Below are 23,442 nucleotides of genomic sequence, written 5' to 3'. Positions count from 1 at the left end.
CTCTCTCTCTCTCTTTTATCCTCTCTCTGTCTCTCTCTCTCTCTCTGTCTCTGTCTCTGTCTCTCTCTCTGTCTGTCTCTCTCTCTGTCTCTGTCTCTGTCTCTCTCTCTGTCTGTCTCTCTTTGTCCCACTCTGTAGTTGGTCTTTTTTTCTGTTTCAATCTGGTTCAATCCTGACCACGGGTGCTGTCTGTGAGGAGTTTTTACATTTTCCCTGTGACCCCGTGGGTTTTCTCCTGGTGCTCTGGCTTCCTCCCACACTCCAGGGACGTACAAGTTTGCAGGTTAATTGGCTTCTGTAAATTGTCCCTAATATATCAGGTAGTGCTAGCGTACAGGATGATCACTGGTCAGTATGGACTCAGTGGGCCAAAGGGCCTGTTTCCGCACTGTATCTCCCAAGTCTAAAAGACACTTGGGCGGGTACATGGATAGGAAAGGTTTAGTAGTATCAGACAAACACGGGGAAATAGGATTAGCTTAGTTGGAGCAGTTTGGTCAGCATGAAAGAGTTGGGCCGATTGGCCTCATTCCATGCTGCATGTCTCTATGATGTCAATAGGAAATGTTGGAATTCAAAATGTAATTGTATATTATCTGACCCAGAATCTCTAAGAGTTGCAAATGAAACCTCCCAATGGTGACAATGTACCAAGTGCAGACTGGGCGATCATTTAACTGAACACTTACGCTCAGTCCGCTTTGGCCTACGCCAAACATTTTAATTCCCCTCCCCATTCCCACACAGACCTTTCTGTCCTGGGCCTCCTCCACTGCCGGAGTGAGGCCACACGCAAATTGGAGGAGCAGCACCTCATATTCCGCTTGGGCAGCTTACGACCCAGCTGTATGATTCTTGATCTCTCTCATTTTAAGCACCCCCTTATTCCGTCACTCTGCCCCTTCCCCACCCTAGTCGTCCTGCCAGTTCCACTGTTCGCACCCTTCGTTATCACCTCTTCCACAGCCAACAACGGACCTTTGTGGGCTCCACCTTTCCCTGGTCATCGGCGCCGACTATGATTTATTTGTTCTGAACCTTTTCATACCTCCAGTTTCCCTCCCCCCTGACTCGCAGTCCGAGGAAGGGTCTCGACCCCAAAACGTCGCTGATTCCTTTTCTCCAGGGGAGGGAGATGGGGTAGGGGAGGGTGATGGGGTAGGGGAGGGAGGGGGAAGGGTGTGGAGGGAGGGGGAGAGGGGAGAGAGTGGGGAGGGAGAGTGGGAGGGGGAGGGGGGGAGAGAAGTGGAAGAGTGGGTAGGGAGGGAGGGGTAGGGGGAGTGGTGGAAGAGGGACAGAGGGGTGGGGGAAGGGGGCGGAGGGAGAGAGGGAAGGGGGTGGGGGAGAGAGGGATGGGGGTGGGAGGGGGAGGGGGAGGAGAGGGAGAGGGGTGAGGAGAGGGAGATGGAGAGGGGGAGGTGAGAGGGGTGGGGGAGGGGAGGAGAGAGGGGAAGGGGAGAGAGGTGTGGGGAGGGGGGAGATGGGGTACCACCATGAGGTACCACCTCCAGTTTAAATTCCATTTGGAATATTTTGGAGGACCAAGAAACCAGGAAACCAAGAACCAAGATGCTGCCTGTTCCACTGGGTTGGTTTGAGAAGGTGCCAAGTGGTGTGAACGTCCATTTCAGAGACTGCACAGAGGAATGTTCTGCCAGGTACAAGTGTAACGGTGAAACGTTCAATCTGTACACTGGATGCACTCTGTTTGCTCGCTCGCTCCATGTTTCATCAGCTTTGTGTGGGCAGAAGAACTATTTCAGTCTATCTGTGGGTGGCAGGATTTAATTAGGCAGTGAACCTGCCGATTCACATATTCTTTTCCTATTCTTTAGTGCTTTTGCTGTGGTTAAATACCCAATCCAAATGAACAAAAAAAAAAGCTGTGCCTTGTCGCAGTTAAAGTTGTCACACGCGGTGTGTGTTTGTGTTTATAATCTTCGGGGTGCCTGCTAATTTTAGTGGTCCCCCACTCTCCTCGGTAAATTTTGTTGCAAGTGGAAAACTATAAGGTACGGAGCAAGGCAGTCAAACGCCAAGCATCCTTTGCCTCTGTTGCAGCCTAAACAGACATTCCGCCTGTCAAAGCCACACGCCAGTGCATGGTGGTGAGCCTAGCATTTGCGATGAGTATTATATGGTTCAGTTAGAGCTTATGAATGAATTTAACACAACACAACTTGGAACTGGCAGCAGTACGAATATTGACTGCTCTAACTTCAAGTAACCCTTGCTTTCCCTCTCTCCCCATCCCTGACCAGTCTGACTGCCCCCGATTACATGTTATCTCTGTTTACTTTGTTGTCACCTTCTCCTAGCTTACAATGATTTATTCTACATTTTCCTGTCTTACACTTCTTTATCTCCGTATAGGGTTGCCAACTGTCCCGTATTAGCCAGGACATCCCGTCTATTGGGCTAAATTGGTTTGTCCCGTATGGGACCGCACTTGTCCCGTATTTGACTGCTACTACTCGGGTCAAGGGGACTGTCGGGTCAGAGCGCCGCGCCCGGCCCGACGTAGTGCAGCCCATGGAGTGCAGCAGCAGCAGCACCTCGCCCGTGGCCCCGTCGGTCGGCAGCCCGGCCAGCTGTCCGACCTTTGGACCTTCGCTTACCGCCGACACCACCACCTGGGCCAAACCTCCTCAGCTGGCCCGCCGGCTGGGCTTTGTGTGCAGACCAGCACTCATCATTCACCCAGCCACGGCCGAGTCGGTCAACGAATTGCCATCGGGAATCTGTCCCGTATTTTGACCTTTTGTCCCTTATTTGGGAGTGAGAAAGTTGGCAACCCTATCTCTGTAACTCCCTCATCCCTGAAGCTCAGCCTGATATTGGGCCTCGACCCGAAACGTCACCCATTCCTTCTCTCCAGAGATGCTGCCTGTCCCGCTGAGTTATTCCAGCCTTTTGTGTCTATCTTCGGTGTAAGCCAGCCTCTGCAGTTCCTTCTTACACAAACTGTAATCTTTGTGGCTTCCATATCTTTTGTACAAAATTCTGATAATAAACACACACACTCGCACACTCTCGCACACACACACAAAGACGCGCGCACACACTTGTACACTCTCGCACACACACACAAAGACGCGCGCACACACTTGCACACTCTTGCACACACACAAGGATGCGCACACACACTTGCACACTCTTGCACACACACAAAGACGCGCACACACACTTGCACACTTACACACACATACACTCACGTGCGCTCACACATACTGTACACACTAACATCAACTCAAACTTACACACCAACAAATGCCTATACATGAACACTGTTACAAACACAATGACTCATTGACACTAATACGTACGAACGGTCACACAACTATCACAGGCATTAATGTGCACACACGAATACTCATGCACACTTACATTAACACATGCACGAATACTCATGCACATAAATACTAGTACTCAGAATCACACAACCTTCTTTCACACGTAATCATTCTTGCTTCAGAACCAAGTAGGCACAGAAACACACACCTTATATATATCACCTGCTACTAATTCATAGATGATGAATTGAATTTTTACCCGTTTTTTTTAAGCATAGAATATTTTTGTTAATTTACATATTTATGTAATGTACTTAAAAAAAGAGAAACAAACATTAAGCTACAATAGTGAGCTTGGTTTTTTTTGCAGTGAATGTGTTGCTGAAAGCTGCTAACGTCGTTGAAAATACATTACTCTGTGATTGTGATATGTTGAGGGGAGGATGTTTCCACTAGTGGGAGAGCCTAGTTCCAGAGGTCACAGCCTCAGAATTAAAGGATGTTCCTTTAGAAAGGAGATGAGGAGGAATTTCTTTAATCAGAGGGTGGTGAATCTGTGGAATTCACTGCCACAGAAGGCTGTGGAGGCCAAGGCAATGGATATTTTTAAGGCAGAGATAGATCGATTCTTGATTAGTACGGGTGTCAGGGGTTGTGTGGAGAAGGCAGGAGAACGGGGTTGGGATGGAGAGATAGATCAGCCGTGATTGATTGATTGATGGGCCGAATGGCCTAATTCTGCTCCTATCACTTATGAACTTATGACCTCATTAAATCAGTAGATGCTGGAATCACCACATCAGCCATCCACTGTAGAAAGAGCAGAGTTTTCAACCTGAAATGGTACCTCTGCTTCTTTTCATCAGACAGCATGAGCAGAATGAAGCCATTCGGCCCATTGAGTCTGCTCCACCATTGAGTCTGCTTAAACTCACCCTACCCTTGTTCCGCTCTGTTCAAACATCGACACGCACCAAGTTCCATTCACTCTTCCATCTTTGAAGAATGCAAGTGTACCTCTCTCCCTCCAACACCTACCCTGGCAGTCCGCATCCACTAATCCAAGAAGAGGGGTAGGCAGTCAGGATGGAGGAACCTTCTGATACTCATTGCGCTGACCTACGGCAGTCTGAGATCCCTATTCTACCATCAATGAAAACAAATCGACTGGTCCTCATGCATCCCATTAATTTTACTCAGTGTGGCTTATTTAAAGGTAGCGCATCAGAACCAGAGCCATATCCAAGTCCAGAGCAAGCCATTAGAGTCATAGTCATACAGCAGGAAAACAGGCCCTTTGGCCCAATTTGCCCATGCTGACCAAGATGCCCCATCTACATTTGTCCCAAGGGGATATTGGGCCCATATCCCTCGAAACCTTGCCTGTCCGTGTGCCTGTTCTAATATCTTTTAAATGTTGTTATAGTGTCTGCCTCAACTACCTCCTCTAGCAGCCGGTTCCATAAACCCACCACCCCTTGAGTGAAAAAGCCCCTCAGGTTCCTATTAAATCTTTCCCCTCTCACAGACCCATGTCCTCTGATTCTCGAATGCCCCTCTCTGGGGTGAAGACTGTGGATTCATCTCCTTCCCTGATGATTTTATACACCAGTATAAGATCACTCTTTTGCCTCCTGTGTTCCAAGGAATAAAGCCTTAGTCTGCCCAACCTCTGTCAATAGTCAACTATGAGACCGTTTTGTACGTGTGCAACATTGAAGTGTAATATATAGATTTTACTGCGCTGTGTGCTGCTGCATTGAAGCTTTTAGCCGACTTATTATATTTATGGATCGCTGTAAATCTGGATTAGTGAAGTTTTGCTGTTGCCAAGTTGTTGTGCTTCTACGATTTATCAGACACGTTGTTGCTTCACATTGTTACATCACTGGAATTGCAATGCAAACCTTTCTGACATTGGGAATCGCACAAGCGGAAAAAGCAGGAACGGGGTACTGATTTTAGATGATCAGCCATGATCATATATGAATGGCGGTGCTGGATCGAATGGCCAACTCCTGCACCTATTTTTCTATGTTTCTATGTTTCCAAGTACCCCGTTCCTGCTTTCTCCCCATATCCCTTGATTCCGTCAGCCCTAAGAGTATATATACTGAATATCTCCAGTGAATTGGCCTCCACTGCCTTCTGTGGCAGAGAATTCCACAGATTCACAACTCTCTGGATGAAAACGTTTTTCCTCATCTCAGTCCTAAATGGCCTACCCCTTATTCTTAAACTGTGACCCCTGGTTCTGGACTCCCCCAACATCGGGAACATTTTTCCTGGCCTGTCCAATCCCTTAATACTTTTTTTGTTTCTGTAAGATCTCTCATCTCCTCAGAAAACAACATAAAGAATTTACAACACAAAATGGAAATCAACCAGTTGTTTTAGTTGCTATATTGCTTGCACCAATAAAAGAGCGACTGAATGCTTTCAAGAGAGAGCTAGATAGGGCTCTTAAAGATAGCGGAGTCAGGGGATATGGGGAGAAGGCAGGAACGGGGTACTGATTGGGGATGATCAGCCATGATCACATTGAATGGCGGTGCTGGCTTGAAGGGCCGAATGGCCTCCTCCTGTACCTATTGTCTATTGACTTTGTTTATGGCCGACGTCTCCCCTCTCCAACGCAAGAGGTACAGAAGTGTGAAAACGGTACCTCCCGATTCACGGACTGTTTCTTCCCTGCTGTTATCAGGCAACTGAGCCATCCCAGCACCAACTAGAACGCGGTCCTGAGCTACCATTTACCTCATTGGAGACCCTTGTACTATCTTTAAAGGGACTTTACTGGACTTTATCTTGCACTAAATCTAATTCCCTTTATCCTGTATCTGTACGCTGTGGACGGCTCGATTGTAATCATGTACAGTCTTTCCGCTGGCTGGAAAGCACGCAACAAAAACCTCGGTACACGTGACACTAAACTAAACTAAACTAAACTAAACTAAACTAAACTAAACTAAACTAAACTAAACTAAACTAAACACAACTAAAAACATGAGAGGATTTGGGAGATAGAAACTGCAGGCATCCATTTTATTCTCCCCACATGACCCCAACTCTCTATAGAGTCTATCACACACCTACACTCCGGGGCCAATTAACCTTCTACCGACTTGCCTTTGGAATGTGGTAGGAAATTGTAGCACGGGAGGTAACCGATGTGGCTACACAACGGCCTGTTCCAATTATCATCGTTACTTTTTTGCATATCTTTCATTCACGTTCTACATCTCCCCAAATCACCCTCTATATCTGTCGTCTCCCTTTCCCCTCAATATCAGTCTGAAGAAGGGTCTCGGCCCACGCTAGAGACAGGAAACATGTTCCCGATGTTGGGGGAGTCCAGAACCAGGGGCCACAGTTTGAGAATAAGGAGTAAGCCATTTAGAACGGAGACGAGGAAACACTTTTTCTCACTGAGAGTGGCGAGTCTGTGGAATTCTCTGCCTCAGAGGGCGGTGGAGGCAGGTTCTCTGGATGCTTTCAGGAGAGAGCTAGATAGGGCTTAAAATAGCGGAGTCAGGGGATATGGGGAGAAGGCAGGAACGGGTTACTGATTGTGGATGATCAGCCATGATCACATTGAATGGCGGTGCTGGCTCGAAGGGCCGAATGGCCTACTCCTGCACCTAGTGTCTATTGTCTATTGTCTATTGTCTATTGAAATGTCGCCTGTTCCTTTTCTCCAGAGATGCCGCCTGACCCACTGGGTTACTCCAGCTTGTTGTGTCCATCTTCTGACTATAGATAGGATAGGCAAACTCCACAACTGACAAACACAATACCAGCACAAACTCACATACTGGAGCTCAGGGTTAAGAGGGGAAATTAGATCAGCCATGATTGAATGGCGGAGCAGACTCGATGGGCCGAATGGCTTAATTCTGCTCTTATGACCAACCACCCTTGATGCGAACTTGCCAAGATATCTTTGACTGCATTTCACAAACCCATGACCTCGAGCACCCAGAAAGTAAGGCAATAAATACATGAAACTGTCTTCACTTGGAAGTCAGACACAAAATGCTGGAGTAACTCAGCGGGTCAGGCAGCATCTCTGGAGAAAAAGAATAGGTGACGTTTCGGGTCGTGACCCTTCTTCAGACTGAAAGTCGGGGGAGGGGGAGACTAGAGGTATGAAAGGGTACTGAACAAACAGCCGCCACCGATGGCCCAAGAGAGGTGGAGCCCATAATGGTCCATTGTTGGCCGACCCTTCAGTCCACACCGACCACTGGTCACCCGTTCACACTAGTTGTCCCACCACGCACCAGAGGCAATTTACAGAAGCCAATTATCAGACAAAACCTGCTCTTCTTTGGAATGTGGGAGGAAACCCGAGCACCCGGAGGAAAACCCACTCGCTCACAGGAAGAACGTACAAACTCCGTACAGACAGCACCCGCAGTCAGGATCGAACCCGGGTCTCTGGTGCTGTGAAGTAGCAACTCTGCCTCTGCGCCACCGTGTCGGAAGATGAATGACCAGATTGAACCCAAGCAGCAGCTCTACCGCCCACACCACTTCACCTCACCTGCTGTAGGTTATTTGAGAACGTCGAACACCAAGGATAAAGAAAGCCCCATAGCTTCAGCCAGTGAGCTCCCTGAGGTTTGTTGCTCCAAAATATAAAATGTCCATGCGCTGCACAAGATCGTGGGAGAGGCAAAGAAGAGGCCGGTAAAAATGATCTGAGACTGAGGGGCGCATACAAACACAGCCAGAGAGGATGGCAGCTAAAACCAGAGGCCTCCACATACATCGCTCACCAGTGACTGTCGTGGTTTTTGAGACTCAAAGTTTGGATAAGTTGACACAGACACGGAGAATTCTTCAAGAAGCCGAAAAGCCTTTATTTGCACATAAATCTGGCCTGGAACATTCAGAGGCACCACGGCCTGGTCGCTCTACAATTGTTCCCCGATTCATAAATTCAGACAGCTTTTTATTACAGCTTCAGTCTTATCTTCGGCTACTTGGCATGCATGCTTCTGTAACTTTAATCTCTCACTGTCCTTGCCCTTTCACTTTAGTCTCTGAGCCTATCATAGGCAGGTACGGGATACTGAGTTGGATGATCAGCCATGATCATATTGAATGGCGGTGCAGGCTCGAAGGGCCGAATGGCCTACTCCTGCACCTAATTTCTATGTTTCTATGTTTCTATGATGTTCTAGCTAAAGCAAAATAAAACTAAGATGCAACTTGCTTTTGTGCCTTGATGTCTGATCACATAAAAATAATGTTTTAAACATATTGGTAAAAGTAAGAAGTAACTTGTTTCTTCTATATAACTTCTATATGACCTGTTTTCCCCCCGCCCTATTCTAGGAGAGCTGTGCACGGGTTCTGTTGTTTCGTGGAACCAACAAAGAAGTGAAGAATTACAACAGTCAGACTCCATTTCAAGTGAGTAAATCTTTCACACTTCCAGCAGGTCAATACTGAATCTTCCCCTTGTTACGCTGTGGGGAGAGAAAGGGGAGGCGAGAAGATAGGGCAGCACGGTGGCGCAGCGGTAGAGTTGCTGCCTCACAGCGCCAGAGACCCGGGTTCGATCCTGACTACGGGCGCTGTCTGTACGGAGTTTATACGTTCTCCCCATGACCTGCGTTGGCTTTCACCGGGTGCTCCGGTTTCCTCTCACAGTCCAAAAACGTACAGGTTTGTAGGTGAATTAGCATTGGTAAAATTGTAAATTGTCCCTAGTGTGTGTAGGACAGTGTTAATGTCTGGGGATTGTTGGTCGGCATGGACTCGGTGGGCTGAAGGGCCTGTTTCCGCGCTGTATCTCTAAACTAAACTAACCTAACCCACCAACACAGAATTCTCCAATTTTCTCCCCGTGTCCTGCGTGGGTTTTCTTCGAGATCTTCGGTTTCCTCCCACACTCCAAAGACGTGCAGGTTTGTAGGTAAATTGGCTTGGTCTAACTGTATGCGGGGATCGCTGGTCGGTGCGGACTCGGTGGGCCGAAGGGTCTGTTTCCGTGCTGGGGAATTGCGAATCAGTCAGTAGACCAGGTTAAACTTAAATTCAACTTACAGGGTGACCCACAGTTCAAATGTTCATCGATTGGGCTGGTGGGTATGTCAGATCAAGGCAAAACACAGAAACTGACATATTTGTCCGAAACAGAAATAGAATATAGAATGTCGAACCGTACAGCAGAGGAACAAGCTTTCACCCCAAAATATCTACACTGAACATAATATCAAGGGTTAAAACTCAGGTCGAACTCAGGTACAACATTCTTAAGGGGTTGAACAGGCTAGATGCAGGAAGATTGTTCCCGATGTTGGGGAAATCCAGAACAAGGGGTCACAGTTTAAGGATAAAGGGGAAATCTTTTAGGACCGAGATGAGAAAACATTTTTCACAGAGAGAGTGGTGAATCTCTGGAATTCTCTGCCACAGAATGTAGTTGAGGCCAGTTCATTGGCTATATTTAAGAGGGAGTTAGATGTGGCCCTTGTGCCTAAAGGGATCAGGGGGTATGGAGAGAAGGCAGGTACAGGATACTGAGTTGGATGATCAGCCATGATCATATTGAATGGCGGTGCAGGCTCGAAGGGCTGAATGGCCTACTCCTGCACCTATTTTCTATGTTTCTATGTTTCTAAATGGACAGAGCTCAAACCTAGCATGGCAACATGGCTGTTTTTTTGCTCTGAATGAGACAGAGGCAGAGACAGAGGAAGAAAGATCGAGTGGATACATGGCTGGGACGGCAGATCACATGAGCCCTTAAGGCCGCAGTGTGCACAATCGAGGTGGGTTTCATGGTGTTAAACTGGGCTTCTTTGGAACAATGCCAGAGGCCAAAGATGGCCAAAGTACGGGTGTCAGTGGTTATGGGGAGAAGGGAAAAGAATGGGGTTGAGAGGGAGAGATAGATCAGCCATGAATGAATGGCGGAGTAGACTTGATGGGCCGAATGGCCTAATTCTGCTCCTAGAACTTATGATCTAAGGATGGGATGGTGAATTAAAGTGAAAGTCAGCTGGAAAGCCAGGCTGACCCTTACAAGAGTCAAGAGTCAAGTCAAGAGAGTTTATTTCCCTGGGTCCCAGATAGGACAATTAAATCCTTGCATTGCTGCAGCACAACAGGGTATTGAAGTCATAAATACAGATCCGATACAGAGTGAAGATAGGTCAACAAATCGGTCATCCAACCTGCATTTGGTTTCCCTCGTACTGACGGGACATTCCATGAACACCAAATGCTGAGGAATGGAAGAAATTACTTTGGATGGCAAAGACATAGGAAGTTCGCTTGTTAGCCACAGAATCACAACTGGAGCGTCTGAATGAATCAAGAGAATCCCAGAGCTGTGCCTCCTGAAGCAAGTGACTCACTTTCTGTCTCCTGAGAGTTTTTACTTTGCTATCTGCAGATGCCATGTTAAAGTTTAGTTTAGTTTAATTGTCACGTGTACCCAGGCACGTGCTCACCACCCAGCGGAAAGACAATACATGAATACAATCGAGCTATCCACAGCGTACAGATGCAGGACAAAGGGAATAATGATTAGTCCAAGATAAAGTCCGATTAAAGATAGTCCCAGGGTCTCCGATGAGGTAGATGGGAGCTCAGGACCGCTCTCTAGTTGTTGATAGGATGGTTCAGTTGCCTGATAACAGCTGGGAAGAAACTGTCCCTGAATCTGGGAAGGTGACTGGAACTAGGTGCATGCTGAGGGTTAAACAGAATGGAATAAGGGAAGGGTCAGTTCAAATGATCGAAAGGCAGAACAGACTCAATGGGCCGAATGTCCCTGAATCTGGAGGTGTGCGTTTCCAAACTCTGCACCTTTTGGCTGATATGGAGAGCGGAGAAGATACGATGGAAATTTGCATTAGGCAGGAAATGGTGTTGGGTAGACTGATGGTACTGAAGGGTGATAAATCCCCAGGGCCTGATGGTCTGCATCCCAGGGTTTAGAAGGATGAGAGGGTATCTTATTGAAACATATAACATTATTAAGGGCTTGGACACGCTAGAGGCAGGAAACATGTTTCCGATGTTAGGGGAATCCAGAACCAGGGGCCACAGTTTAAGAATAAGGGGTAGGCCATTTAGAACGGATAAGAGGAAAAACTTTTTCACCCAGAGAGTTGTGAATCTGTGGAATTCTCTGCCTCAGAAGGCAGTGGTGGCCAATTCTCTGGATGCTTTCAAGAGAGAGTTAGATAGAGCTCTTAAAGATATTGGAGTCAGGGGATATGGAGAGAAGGCAGGAATGGGGTACTGATTGTGGATGATCAGCCATGATCATATTGAATGGCGGTGCTGGCTCGAAGGGCCGAATGGCCTACTCCTGCACCTGTTGTCAATTGTCTTTTGGAATACTCTCCACTCACCTGGATTTGTACAACTACAGCCCCAATCAATGATCAATGCCATTCAGAACCGATCCCAAAGTCACTCCCTCTACTGTTAGTTTGACTGCGTAGGTGTAGGCCACCCACCTTTGATGCAAAATTGCCAAGATATCTTTGACTGCATTTCACAAACCCATGCCCTCGAGCACCCAGAAAGTAAGGCAATAAATACATGAAACTGTCTTCACTTGGAAGTCAGACACAAAATGCTGGAGCCACTCAGCGGGTCAGGCAGCATCTCTGGAGAAAAAGAATAGGTGACGTTTCGGGTCGTGACCCTTCTTCAGACTGAGAGTCGGGGGAGGGGGAGACTAGAGGTATGAAAGGGTACCGAACAAACAGCCGCCAACGATGGCCCAAGAGAGGTGGAGCCCATAATGGTCCATTGTTGGCCGACCCTTCAGCCTACACCGACCACTGGTCACCCGTACACACTAGTTGTCCCACCACGCACCAGAGGCAATTTACAGAAGCCAATTATCAGACAAAACCTGCTCTTCTTTGGAATGTGGGAGGAAACCCGAGCACCCGGAGAAAACCCACTCGCTCACAGGAAGAACGTACAAACTCCGTACAGACAGCACCCGTAGTCAGGATCGAACCCGGGTCTCTGGTGCTGTGAAGTAGCAACTCTGCCTCTGCGCCACCGTGCCGGTAGATGAATGACCAGATAATTCCGCTGTTTCTGTGGGAAAACAAATAGCCTGAAGTAACGAGTCATTTACGATCATAAGCGGCCGTTTGGCGATTGAATTCCAGTAGCTGTGTTTCTATTTCACAGTTTCACTTTCGGCAACTCGTGTGCCAAGTGTCAGCTGCGTGTCGCCTTCTCTTTGCCGTTGACTGATTATATACTGCTTGCTCGGGAAGTACGATGAAAGAGCCTACGTGGGATAATGTCGTCAGAAAGCCATTGAAAACTCAAGAGATAATGAAGCATAAAATTACACCCTGGGAATACCGCCACAGAAAAACTCAGCGCCTCCATCTCCAATTCTGCAGCCTTCGTCTGTGAGGCTCCATTGACATGTTAAACATTGTCAAAGTGCTTCGGGGAAACCTTGTCAGTCCAAATTTGATACCACAAACTCCCTTAACAGGCCCCACACCTATGGATCCATATTTTAGTTGAGTTCCGTTTCGACATGGCCAGCCGTCTTTTGTACCGGTTTAAGTTTGTCCTCCTCTGACTTTGATGTGCTGCTCCTAATAGGTTCAAATCAATCCCTCCAGAACCATTGCCACGTATTTAAGCAAGAAATATATATGTCTGAAGAAAGACATCGCTCTCCAGTTTAAGATACAGCACGGAAACAGGCCCTTCGGCCCCACCGCGCCCGACCAGCGGTCCCCGCACACTAACACTATCCAACACACACGAGGCATAATTTACAATTTTCGCCAAAGCCAATTAACCTCCAAACCTGTACGTCTTTGGAGTGTGGGAGGGAACCGGATCACCCGGAAAAAACTCACACAGGTCACGGGGAGAGCAGTAATAGACTATAGACAAGAGATGCAGGAGGAGGCCATTCGGCCCTTCGAGCCAGCACCGCCATTCAATGTGATCATGGCTAATCATCCCCAATGATTCTTTTTACAATCCATGTTCTCGGGGTATCTAAATCTAAATGTTATTAGTTATTTATAGAAACATAGACATAGAAAATAGGTGCAGGAGTAGGCCATTCGGCCCTTCGAGCCTGCACCGCCATTCGATATGATCATGGCTGATCATCCAACTCAGTATCCCATCCCTGCTTTCTCTCCATTCCCCCTGATCCCTTTAGCCACAAGGGCCACATCTAACTCCCTCTTAAATACAGCCAACGAACTGGCCTCAACTACCTTCTGTGGCAGAGAATTCCACAGATTCACCACTCTCTGTGTAAAAAATGATTTTCTCATCTCGGTCCTAAAAGACTTCCCTCTTATCCTTAAACTGTGACCCCTAGTTCTGGACTTCCCCAACATCGGGAACAATCTTCCTGCATCTAGCCTGTCCAACCCCTTAAGAATTTTGTAAGTTTCTATAAGATCCCCCCTCAATCTTCTGAATTCTAGCGTGTACAAGCATGTTATGACATCGGATGGAAGCTGCATACCAAATCTCGTTGCGCTTATGTGCAATGACAATAAAATATATTATTATTATTATCAGTACCCCGTTACTGCCTTCTCCCCATATCCCTTGACTCCGCTATCTTTAAGAGCTCTATCTAACTCTCTCTTGAAAGCATCCTGAGAATTGCCCTCCACTGCCTTCTGAGGCGGAGAATTCCACAGATGCACAACTCTCCACAAACTCCTCACAGACAGCACCCGTAGTCAGGATCGAACCCGGGTCTCTGGCACTGTAAGGCAGCAACTCTCCTGCAGGCACCAGGTGCTGATTGTTCAGTGTTTGTACGTTCTCTCTGTGACCGCATAGGTTTTCTCCTGGGTGATCCGTTTTCCTCCCACACTCCAAAGACGTACAGGTTTGCAGGTTAATTGGGGCTTCAGTAAAATTGTAGAATTCTCCCTCGTATGTAGGATGGTGCTAGTGTATGGCGATCAGAAGTGGAAGGGCAGAGAGATTTTGGAAGGCTATAGAGATGGGATACAGAAAGAGAAAGGCCCACAACCGTGGGCGGCACGGTGGCGCAGCGGCAGTCCCACTTACGCGACTCTTTCGGCGACTGCCGGCACCCGTCATAGGTCGGCGAAAATGTTCAACATGTTGAAAATTCAGCGGCGACCAGAAAGACGCTACAACTCTTTGGGTGACTAGGATCCCGCTTGGAGTGCATACTGTCGTTGTGTCCTTGGGCAAGACACTTCACCCACCTTTGCCTGTGTGTGAATGTGTGTGAATGTGTGTGAGTGAATGGTGGTGGTCGGAGGGGCCGTAGGCGCAGAATGGCAGCCACGCTTCCGTCAGTCTGCCCCAGGGCAGCTGTGGCTACAGAAGTAGCTTACCACCACCGAGTGTGACTGAGGAGTGAATGAATAATGCGATGTAAAGCGCCTTGAGTATTAGAAAGGCGCTATATAAATCCCATCCATTATTATTATTACTCACGACCAAACAGGCGACACCCTGGCGACATGTCGCCAGGGTGTCGCCTGTATGGTCGTGAGCTGTCTCCTCAGTCGGCCAAAGAGTCGTAGCGTCGTTCTGGTCACCGCTGGATTTTCAACATGTTCGAAAGTTTTCGCCCACAGTCGGCGACAGTGGGTTGACGCCAATGAGCGTAGCTACATTTCTCCTGACGTAGGTGCTGTCGTAGTTGTCACCAGGTGACGTAGGTTGGCACCAGGTGACGTTGGTTGTCGACGATGCTGACTTCAGTGAATTCCATTGGCGACTACCTACGTCAACCGGCGACAGACAGGTACCGGCGACTGAATTGTCTTCAGTTGCTGCCGACAGGGTCGCGGCTTGTCGCGGGTGGACGTTGGTCGACTTCGGTTGCCGCCTGTGTGGTCATAGGTCATCGTAGGTGTGGTCGTAGGTGGACGTACTAATGGGTCGCTGGTTGTCGTTCAGCCCCTGTCCCACTTTCCCGAGTGTCTCACGAACTCTCCCGAGTTTTCCCCTTGATTCAAACTCGGGGAATTATGGTACTCGGGACTATTTATTCTACTCGTGGACATTTTTCAACATGCTGAAAAAACGTCCCGACTTACCTGATGCCCCGAGTACCTACGGCTGGCTACGAAATAACTACGGACTCCTAACGGGCTCCTACGGACTCACTATGGACATTGCCCGAGTTTGAATCAAGGGGAAAACTCGGGAGAATTCGTCAGAAGCTCGGGAAAGTGGGACAGGGCCTTTAGCTTGCCGTATCTTGATGTCGACTAGGTGGTAGGTTGTTGTAGCTTGTTGTAGACATTGTCGTAGGGGGGACCAGTCGCCGGTTTTTGGTGGTCTTCTATGCCTATGACAGTCGCCTAAAAAATTGCCCAAATGGGACATGCCCTTTAGGCAGCATCTTTATCACTACCCCACCACGCCACCCCTAGATGCAGCAAAGCCATGGTGGGCTGAAGGGCCTGCCCTGTGCTGTAAGGGCCTGTCCCACGAGCAAGCGACTCCATGCGGCAAGCGCGACCTAACGTGGGGCCGGTCCCACGTTGATCGCCGGAGCCGTATGGAGTTGTGCGGAGCTGGTCCCGACATCGCGAGGGGCTCTGAAAAAATGACCGTGTTCAAAAATTCCGCGCGGCAACGGCCTGCCGGCCCGCAGCCGCCTCGACGCCGTACGCAGCGTCTTGACGCCGTACGTCACGCGCGAACTTCCTGAGGACTTCGCTCGAACCTCACGTCACTCACTGGACCTCCGCGCGGCCCCCGCTTCTGGTTTGGTCGCGCTTGCCGCATGCAGGCGCATGCTCGTGGGACCGGCGCTGTACGGGGATCACTCGACCTCCGCGCGGCCCACGCTTCCGGTTTAGTCGCGCTTGCCGCATGCAGGTCGCATGCTCGTGGGACAGGCGCTGTACTTTTCCATGTTCTATGATCTGAGGCTCCGCTGTGATCCACAAACGAGACTCCTCACATATCTCCCTTGTACAGTAACAGTTGTTGCAACAACCAAACTGTCAACAATCTTGTTGCATGTTCAGTTCCCCCAGCCTCTGATCAGCTCAGAGATATACTACGTGTATTGAGTGGCATGTCAGCTGAATGCACTGATCTACAGAAATCAAAATGAGACGCTAAAGCTTTTGTGGGGGCTTCAATGCAACCTCAAATTATGTGATTTGAAGAATTTAGTCATTTTCAATATGTGTGAAAATATGAAAGATTGGCTGTGTTCCTGGCATGAACATTGAGTTCCAAAGGGAGCTACATTCCTCCTTCCGACACGATCAAGAATGAAATTCACCCTTGCTCCAGAAGGTGAATATCTGCAGGAAATAAAAACAAAATAAACATTGAATTTTATCCACTCTACTGAAAATTAGTTTCCCTGTGGATAGTTAACAAACTTTGATTCCCGCTTTCGCAAAAGTGTTTCCATTAGGGAGGGTATTCCTCGTAGTTTGGTTCAGAGCTACAGCATAGAAACAGGCCCCGTGGCACATTGTCCATGGTGACCTTTGATCACCTGTTCACACACGTTCTATGTTGTCCCACTTTCTCATCCACATTTTACAGAGGTCAATTAATGTACAAACCTCCATGTAACCCTTGCATTCCCTCTCTCTCCAACCCTCCCCCCACCCGAGTCATCCTGCTAGTTTCACTGTTTGTATGCCTTCATTATCACTTCCTGCACAACCAACAATGGACCATTGTGGGCTCCACCTCTCTTGAGTCATCGATGCCGGCTGTGATTTGTTCTCCACCTTTTCATACCTCCAGTTTCCTCCTCCCCTGACTCTCCGTCTGAAGAAGGGTCTCGGCACGAAACGTCACCTATCCCTTTCCTTCAGAGATGCTGCCTGGCCTGCTGAGTTACTCCAGTATCTTCAGTGTAAACCAGCATCTGCAGTTCCTTCCACCCCACCAAAGTGTCACTGAGAATCAGCACCTGTACCAGCTTATTCCAGAAAGTGCAAAAGTGGCAGTCGTTGAATGATGAAGATTATGGGTTCTCTGATTTGATAGGGGAGTTCTCAAATAATATTTACTGCATCCCCAGAGAGACTGCCTGTCCCGCTGAGTTACTCCAGCATTTTGTGTCTACCTTTGATTTAAACCAGCACCTGCAGTTCTTTCCTACACAATATTTATTACAAGATGTCTCAGGGCAGTAATTCTGCGAAAGGTTACGTGGTTATAAAAGCTCAATAAAAATATCACATCAGAATTAATAGCTCCTAATTGATTTTGTATAAAATATGGTGACAGGATTTTATTGATGTAGATTCAGCGCGATAATAAAATGAAACTTTGCTATCATTCTGTAAATTCTAATTTTATCTCACACGATATTTTATCTCCATTTATGGTTTAAATTTAAATTGTGTTGAAGATCTGTCGAGAATACCTTCCCCAAAATGATATATTGCCATATACGATGCAGGATATATTTATCAAAGTGATAATCGATGTGATGCTGTGATTGCCACATGCAAATTGGAGGAAGAGCAACTCATATTTCACTTGGCTAGTTGACAATCCAGCAGAGCCACAAGGGGGACTTTATTGAGATCTACAGAATAGTGAAAGGCCTGGATAGAGTGGATGTGGAGAGGATGTTTCCACTAGTGGGAGAGTCTAGGACCAGAGGTCACAGCCTCAAAATTAAAGGACATTCCTTTAGGAAGGTGATGAGGAGGAATTTCTTTAGTCAGATGGTGGTGAATATGCGGAATTCTTTGCCACAAAAGGTTGTGGAGGCCAAGTCAATGGATATTTTTAAGGCAGAGATAGATAGATTTTTGATTAGTACGGGTGTCAGAGGTTATGGGGAGAAGGCAAGAGAATGGGGTTAGGAGGGCGGAGCTCGATCAGTCATGATTGAATGGTGGAGTAAACTTGATATATATATAATTTTGTTTATAGGGACAGTGCATATTAATGAACATTTGCATGTAAATATGCGAGATTGTAGCCAATCAGTAGCTAATTTCCGTCTCTAGTCCCAGGCAAAGGTAGGTGAAGTGTCTTGCCCAAGGACACAACGACAGTACACACTCCAAGCAGGATTCGAACCGGCCACCTTCAGGTTGCCAGCCGAACACTTAGCCCATTGTGCCATCTGTCGCCGAATGGCCTAATTCTGCTGCGATCACAATCTCATGATCTTATGACTGTAAAAGCAATTTATTGCTTAGGATTCTTGGGACATCTTGGGCGGCACGGTGGCGCAGCGGTAGAGTAGCGATAGAGGCCCAGGTTCGATCCTGACTATGGGTGTTGTCTGTGTGGAGTTTGTCCGTTCCTCCTGTGACCATGTGGGTTTCCTCCGGGTGCTCCAGTGTCCTCCCATGTTCCCTAGACATGCAGGCTTGTAGGTTAATTGGCTCCTGTAAATTGCCCCTAGAGTGTCGGAGGCGAAAGTGGGATAACATAGAGGTGGTGTACGGGTAATCAATGGATGGCAAGGACCCGGTGGGCTGAAGGGCCTGTTTCCATGCTCAATCTCTAAACTAAACTGTCTATCTTTCAGTTAGACTAAACTTTACAATTTATTTTTCAGGTGGCCATAATAGCAGGGAACTTTGAACTGGCTGAATTTATCAAGAACCACAAACAGACAGATATCGGTGAGTCTCACAGGGAGGTAAGGCAAAAGATGATCGGACCACGATCAAAGCTGTGTCTTTTGGCCTTCTCTTCAGAATGACTGTTCTCTTCAGTCGTGGCAACGTTTGAGTTCCTGGGCATTGCTTGCTGAATCTCACAGGATAATGTGATATAATTTGGTGCAAATTCTGGCAAATGATCTTTTATTATTGGTGACTTTCTGCTGGGGCCGCAGACAAGGGATTGTGCCTGGAATGTGTGGCAGATTGATTCCTACGGTGATTTTCTCATGATGAAGTTGAGTATGAAACACTCGCGTGTTTGGATAAGTTGTAATGTAAGACTTCGGGCTAATCAACGCTATTGAGCAATGTAACCAATTATTGACTGGAGGGGGTCTCACTATGACTGAATTAAAGGTAGACAGTCAAAATGTTCTCCCCAGGGTGAAACTATCAAAAGATGATTGGTTGGTTTAAGGTGAGAGGGTCAAAGTTATAAAGGAGATATGAGAGGTAAGTTTTTTATGAATGAATGAGTTCTTGAACCAGGTTTGGTGGTTGAGACAGATACGACAGAGGCCTTTGTATAGGCTTAGGTGTGTTGAGGGATATGGATTAATCTTCTTCTTTCGTGTGGCGTGCACAGCCTAAAGTTGTAGGACAACTTGTTCTATTTGATCTTCTGTGTGTGCACGTCGAGTTGATTGCATTAGTCGAGTTGATTGCATCCACCCCATTGTAGCGGCACCATACGTGGTGAATAAAGGTGAGACGTCAGGCCGGTTCAAAGAGTCGTTTATTCAGTGGTGGTTGGTGCGCTAACTATAATACAATGTTGCTGTAGCTGAGCGAGTTTGTTCTCTCGGGCTCAGCTACCGTTTGGCTGCTCAAGGTCTCGCGGTGAGAGACCTTAAGTACTAGGACACTCCCTCTAGCCCATGACGTCACGTGCCCGCCCTCGTATCTCCTGACGAGGGTTCGAGCATGAGTGGCCCGTGTTTAGGCTGACGCCACACCATATTGATTAAGTCTAATACTGATGAAAAAGCACGAACGGGGTACTGATTTTAGATGATCAGCCATGATCATATTGAATGGCTCAAAGGGCCAAATGACCTACTCCTGCACCTATGTTTCTATGTTTCTAAAGGGTCTGATCTCTTCTATGTAATTCTTCTGTTGTATAAAGAAATGCAAAAAGGCCGGGAATGACAATTTTCTCAGTCCCAGTTCAGGATAATCGAGGGTTTACTGTCTTCATGATGAAAATGTAAATCCTTTCATCAGATGATAAGAAATGAAAAAAAAAATGGAATTGGCTGTGCAATACTAAAATCCTTTCTCTTGTTTAGCTGACTCCAGTATAATCCATTTGACTGACAACACACATGTTCTACATAAACAGTTTATTTTGCCCCCCTCCCCACAATCACTGTCCTCTCATAGTTCATTTGTGGAAGCAGAATTAGGCCATTCGGCCCATCGTCTACTCTGCCATCAATCATGGCTGATCTATCTCTCCCTCTCAACCCCATTCTCCTGCCTTCACCCATAACCCCTGACACCCTTCCTCATCAAGAATCTGCCAATCTCCACTTTAGTAATATCCATTGACTTGGCCTCCACAGCCGTCTGGCAATGAATTCCACAGATTCACCACTCTCTGGCTAAAAACAAATTCCTCCTCATCCCCTTTCTAAAGGTACGTCCTCTGGTCTTAGACTCTCCCACTACTGGCTTATCAGTTTTGAGACCTTGTTCATTTCTGAGCCTGAACTTGGATTGCTCTCTAATAAGAAGTCGTGAAGGAGCTCTGACTCTGTGATAGAGAGTCAGGTAACATTGCCATTATATTACTACATCAAGAGAGTTGAACCACTGATTTGGCCCAAAGCGCATCACGCCAACCAGGGATATGCCAGAGACGAGAGGGCATAGATTTAAGATGAGCGTAGCAAAGTACAAAGATGATGTGCGGGTGAAAAGGAATAGGTGACGTTTCTGGTCTCGACAAAGAGGATTACCCTGAAGAAGGGTCTCGACCCGAAACGTCACCTATTCCTTTTCTCTAGAGATGCTGTCTGCCCCGCTGAGTTACTCCAGCATTTTGTGTCGATCTTCAACGTAAACCAGTTCCTTCCAACACATATGTTCTAATAAAATATTGGCTTGCTGGTCACCATCTCTCCCATCCTTACCGCCCTCCCAATCTCACCCCACATGCCTTGAAAAGGAAGGAAAATCCTGCCCTTGTTCTGAAGTGCATATGAAGATGCAACTCTTGAGAGTCAGTCGATAGAGGCAGAATTCCTGACCAGTCTTTCCCACTGAGCACGACCATAGTTGTGGCCAACTAGCAGGTTTGTTGGGTCGCCGGATAACCTCAATGAGGAACATGAGAGGAATAGATTTGCAGATGCACAGAGCACCAATGCAAATTCCTTGTATGTGAATACTTGGCCAATAAACCTAGTCATTATTATTATTATTACTCTCATGCCCAGAGTAGGGATAATCGAGAACCAGAGGACATAGGTTTAAGGTGACGGGGGAAAAGATTTAATAGGAACCTGAGGGGTTCACTTTTTCACACAAAGGGCAGTGGATTTATGGAATGAGCTGCTGGAGGAGTAGTTGAGGCAGGGAGATGTGAGTCTGTGGAATTCTCTGCCTCAGAGGGCGGTGGAGGCAGGTTCTCTGGATACTTTCAAGAGAGATCTAGATAGGGCTCTTAAAGATAGCGGAGTCAGGGGATATGGGGGAAAAGGCAGAAACGGGATACTGATTGGGGATGATCAGCCATGTTCACATTGAATGACGGAGCTGGCTCAAAGGGCCGAATGGCCTACTCCTGCACCTATTGTCTATTGTCTATTGGGACTATCGCAACGTTAAAGAAATATTTTGACAGGTATATGGATAGGACAGGTTTGGAGGGATATGGGCCAAACACATGCAGGTGGGACGAGTGTAGATGGGACACATTGGCCGGTGTGGGCAAGTTGGGCCGAAGGGCCTGTTTCCATACTGTACAACTCCATGACACTAGGGGTTGTCCGATACAGAAGGGGCAATACCCCTAAATGTAATTTGATTCGCCATTAATGCATTGCCAGAAAATGTTGATTCGAACACGGAGTTAATACGCACAGGCTGGGCATTGAAAGTCATCCTCGGGGTGAGTGCACTCCGTTTGCCTGCTCGATGGAGTGTGAGTTAGCCGAGGATTACGCGCAGTGAAGAAGATGAAGTTAATCCGTGATTGTTTTTTCCAGCCAGCCCACAGTTGTGAGAGGCAGCGGTGGATTATAAAACATCTGGTGCAGGGCAGAGCAAGCGTCTGTTGTAATATGGAGACGGTCGCTGTGTTATCCAGTCGGCCTCCACTGACATTCCTCATTATGTTGACGGCAACGTTAAATATGTGGGAAGAAGCGAGGCTTGCAATTATTGCAAGGTTAACCCAGGCCTCCCTCCCGGCCCTTGATGCGACGGCGTTCCGTGTGATGGGATGACTTGGACAAATGGGCTGTGCTTCCTCCTCCCATGTACCAGGTTTGTCCTCCCACTCGCTCGAGCTGGGGTGAGAAGCCGCAGTCGGCCGGCGCTCAGCCAGTCGTTTGGCGACGGTTTCGCATTGTCAGACTGTTTTTACACCGCGAGCTCAACGTGGCGTGTCGTTGCGGTGAAACCTGGGACGCACAGTTGCTGGTTTTGATCCAGAGGGCAAGTCAGCAACTCTGTCTTTCTCGTGCCACAAGTTAAAACGCCCTGCCACGTGTTTGATGGAGCCACTGTTTTCATCACTGTTGAGGCTGGAATACACAGTAACAAAATAGTGGCGTAGCGGTAGAGTTGCTGCCTTAAGGGCCTGTCCCACGTGGGCGTCATTTGCGCGTCACGCAGATGGCGCGAGAATATTTTGTACATCCCAAAATCCATGGGTCACTGCCTACGTCACCACGCACCATGCGCGCATCATCATGTGCGGCAATTCGCGCGCGTCGTGCGTCATGACACGTAAATGATGTCACGTAAATTACGTGCAAATGACTCCCAAGTGGGACAGGCCCTTTACAGATCTAGAGACCCCGGTTCGATCCTGACTACCGGTGCTGTTTGTATGGAGCTTGTACGTCCTCCCCGTGGGTTTTCTCTGAGATCTTCGGTTTACTCGAAAAACGTACAGGTTTGTAGGTTAGGTTAATTGGGTTTGGTAAAGATTGTAAATTGTCCCCTGCGTGTAGGATAGTGCTAGTGTACAGGGATCTCTAAACTAAACTAAACCAAACTAAAATGCTTTGATGTTTTGAATTGAACAAACTTCTGTGTAAAAGGTATTAATCAAGTAACTTTTACAAGTGGCAAGGTGTCAAAATGGTATTGGGCAGAGATATATACACCTGAGACCACAGTTAAATTGAATGATTGAGAATTACAACATCTATTGGTGTGAAGAAACGTAAGTTAGCAGGGATTGAGTCTGTCAATGGACACTTAATGCTGGAGCAACTCAGAGGGTCAGGAGGCATTTCTGGAGAAAAGGAGTAGGTGATGTTTTA

General features: G+C 47.5%; 1 protein-coding gene across 6 annotated transcripts in view; it reads left to right on the top strand.

The window, feature by feature from the left end:
* shank2 (SH3 and multiple ankyrin repeat domains 2) overlaps positions 1–23,442 on the top strand; it is a 624,608-nt gene that overhangs the window by 200,038 nt on the left and 401,128 nt on the right. For all 6 annotated transcript variants that reach the window (XM_033038734.1, XM_033038735.1, XM_033038733.1 and 3 more), the window contains 2 exons: positions 8,637–8,714; positions 18,832–18,898. In XM_033038734.1, coding sequence (XP_032894625.1) covers positions 8,637–8,714; positions 18,832–18,898 — 145 coding nt within the window. The remainder of the gene's footprint in view (positions 1–8,636; positions 8,715–18,831; positions 18,899–23,442) is intronic.

This window comes from Amblyraja radiata, chromosome 20, assembly GCF_010909765.2.
Source record: "Amblyraja radiata isolate CabotCenter1 chromosome 20, sAmbRad1.1.pri, whole genome shotgun sequence".
NCBI lineage: Eukaryota > Metazoa > Chordata > Chondrichthyes > Rajiformes > Rajidae > Amblyraja > Amblyraja radiata.
Note: the sequence above shows the minus strand (reverse complement) of the source record. Positions and strands in the feature narration are given on the sequence as shown.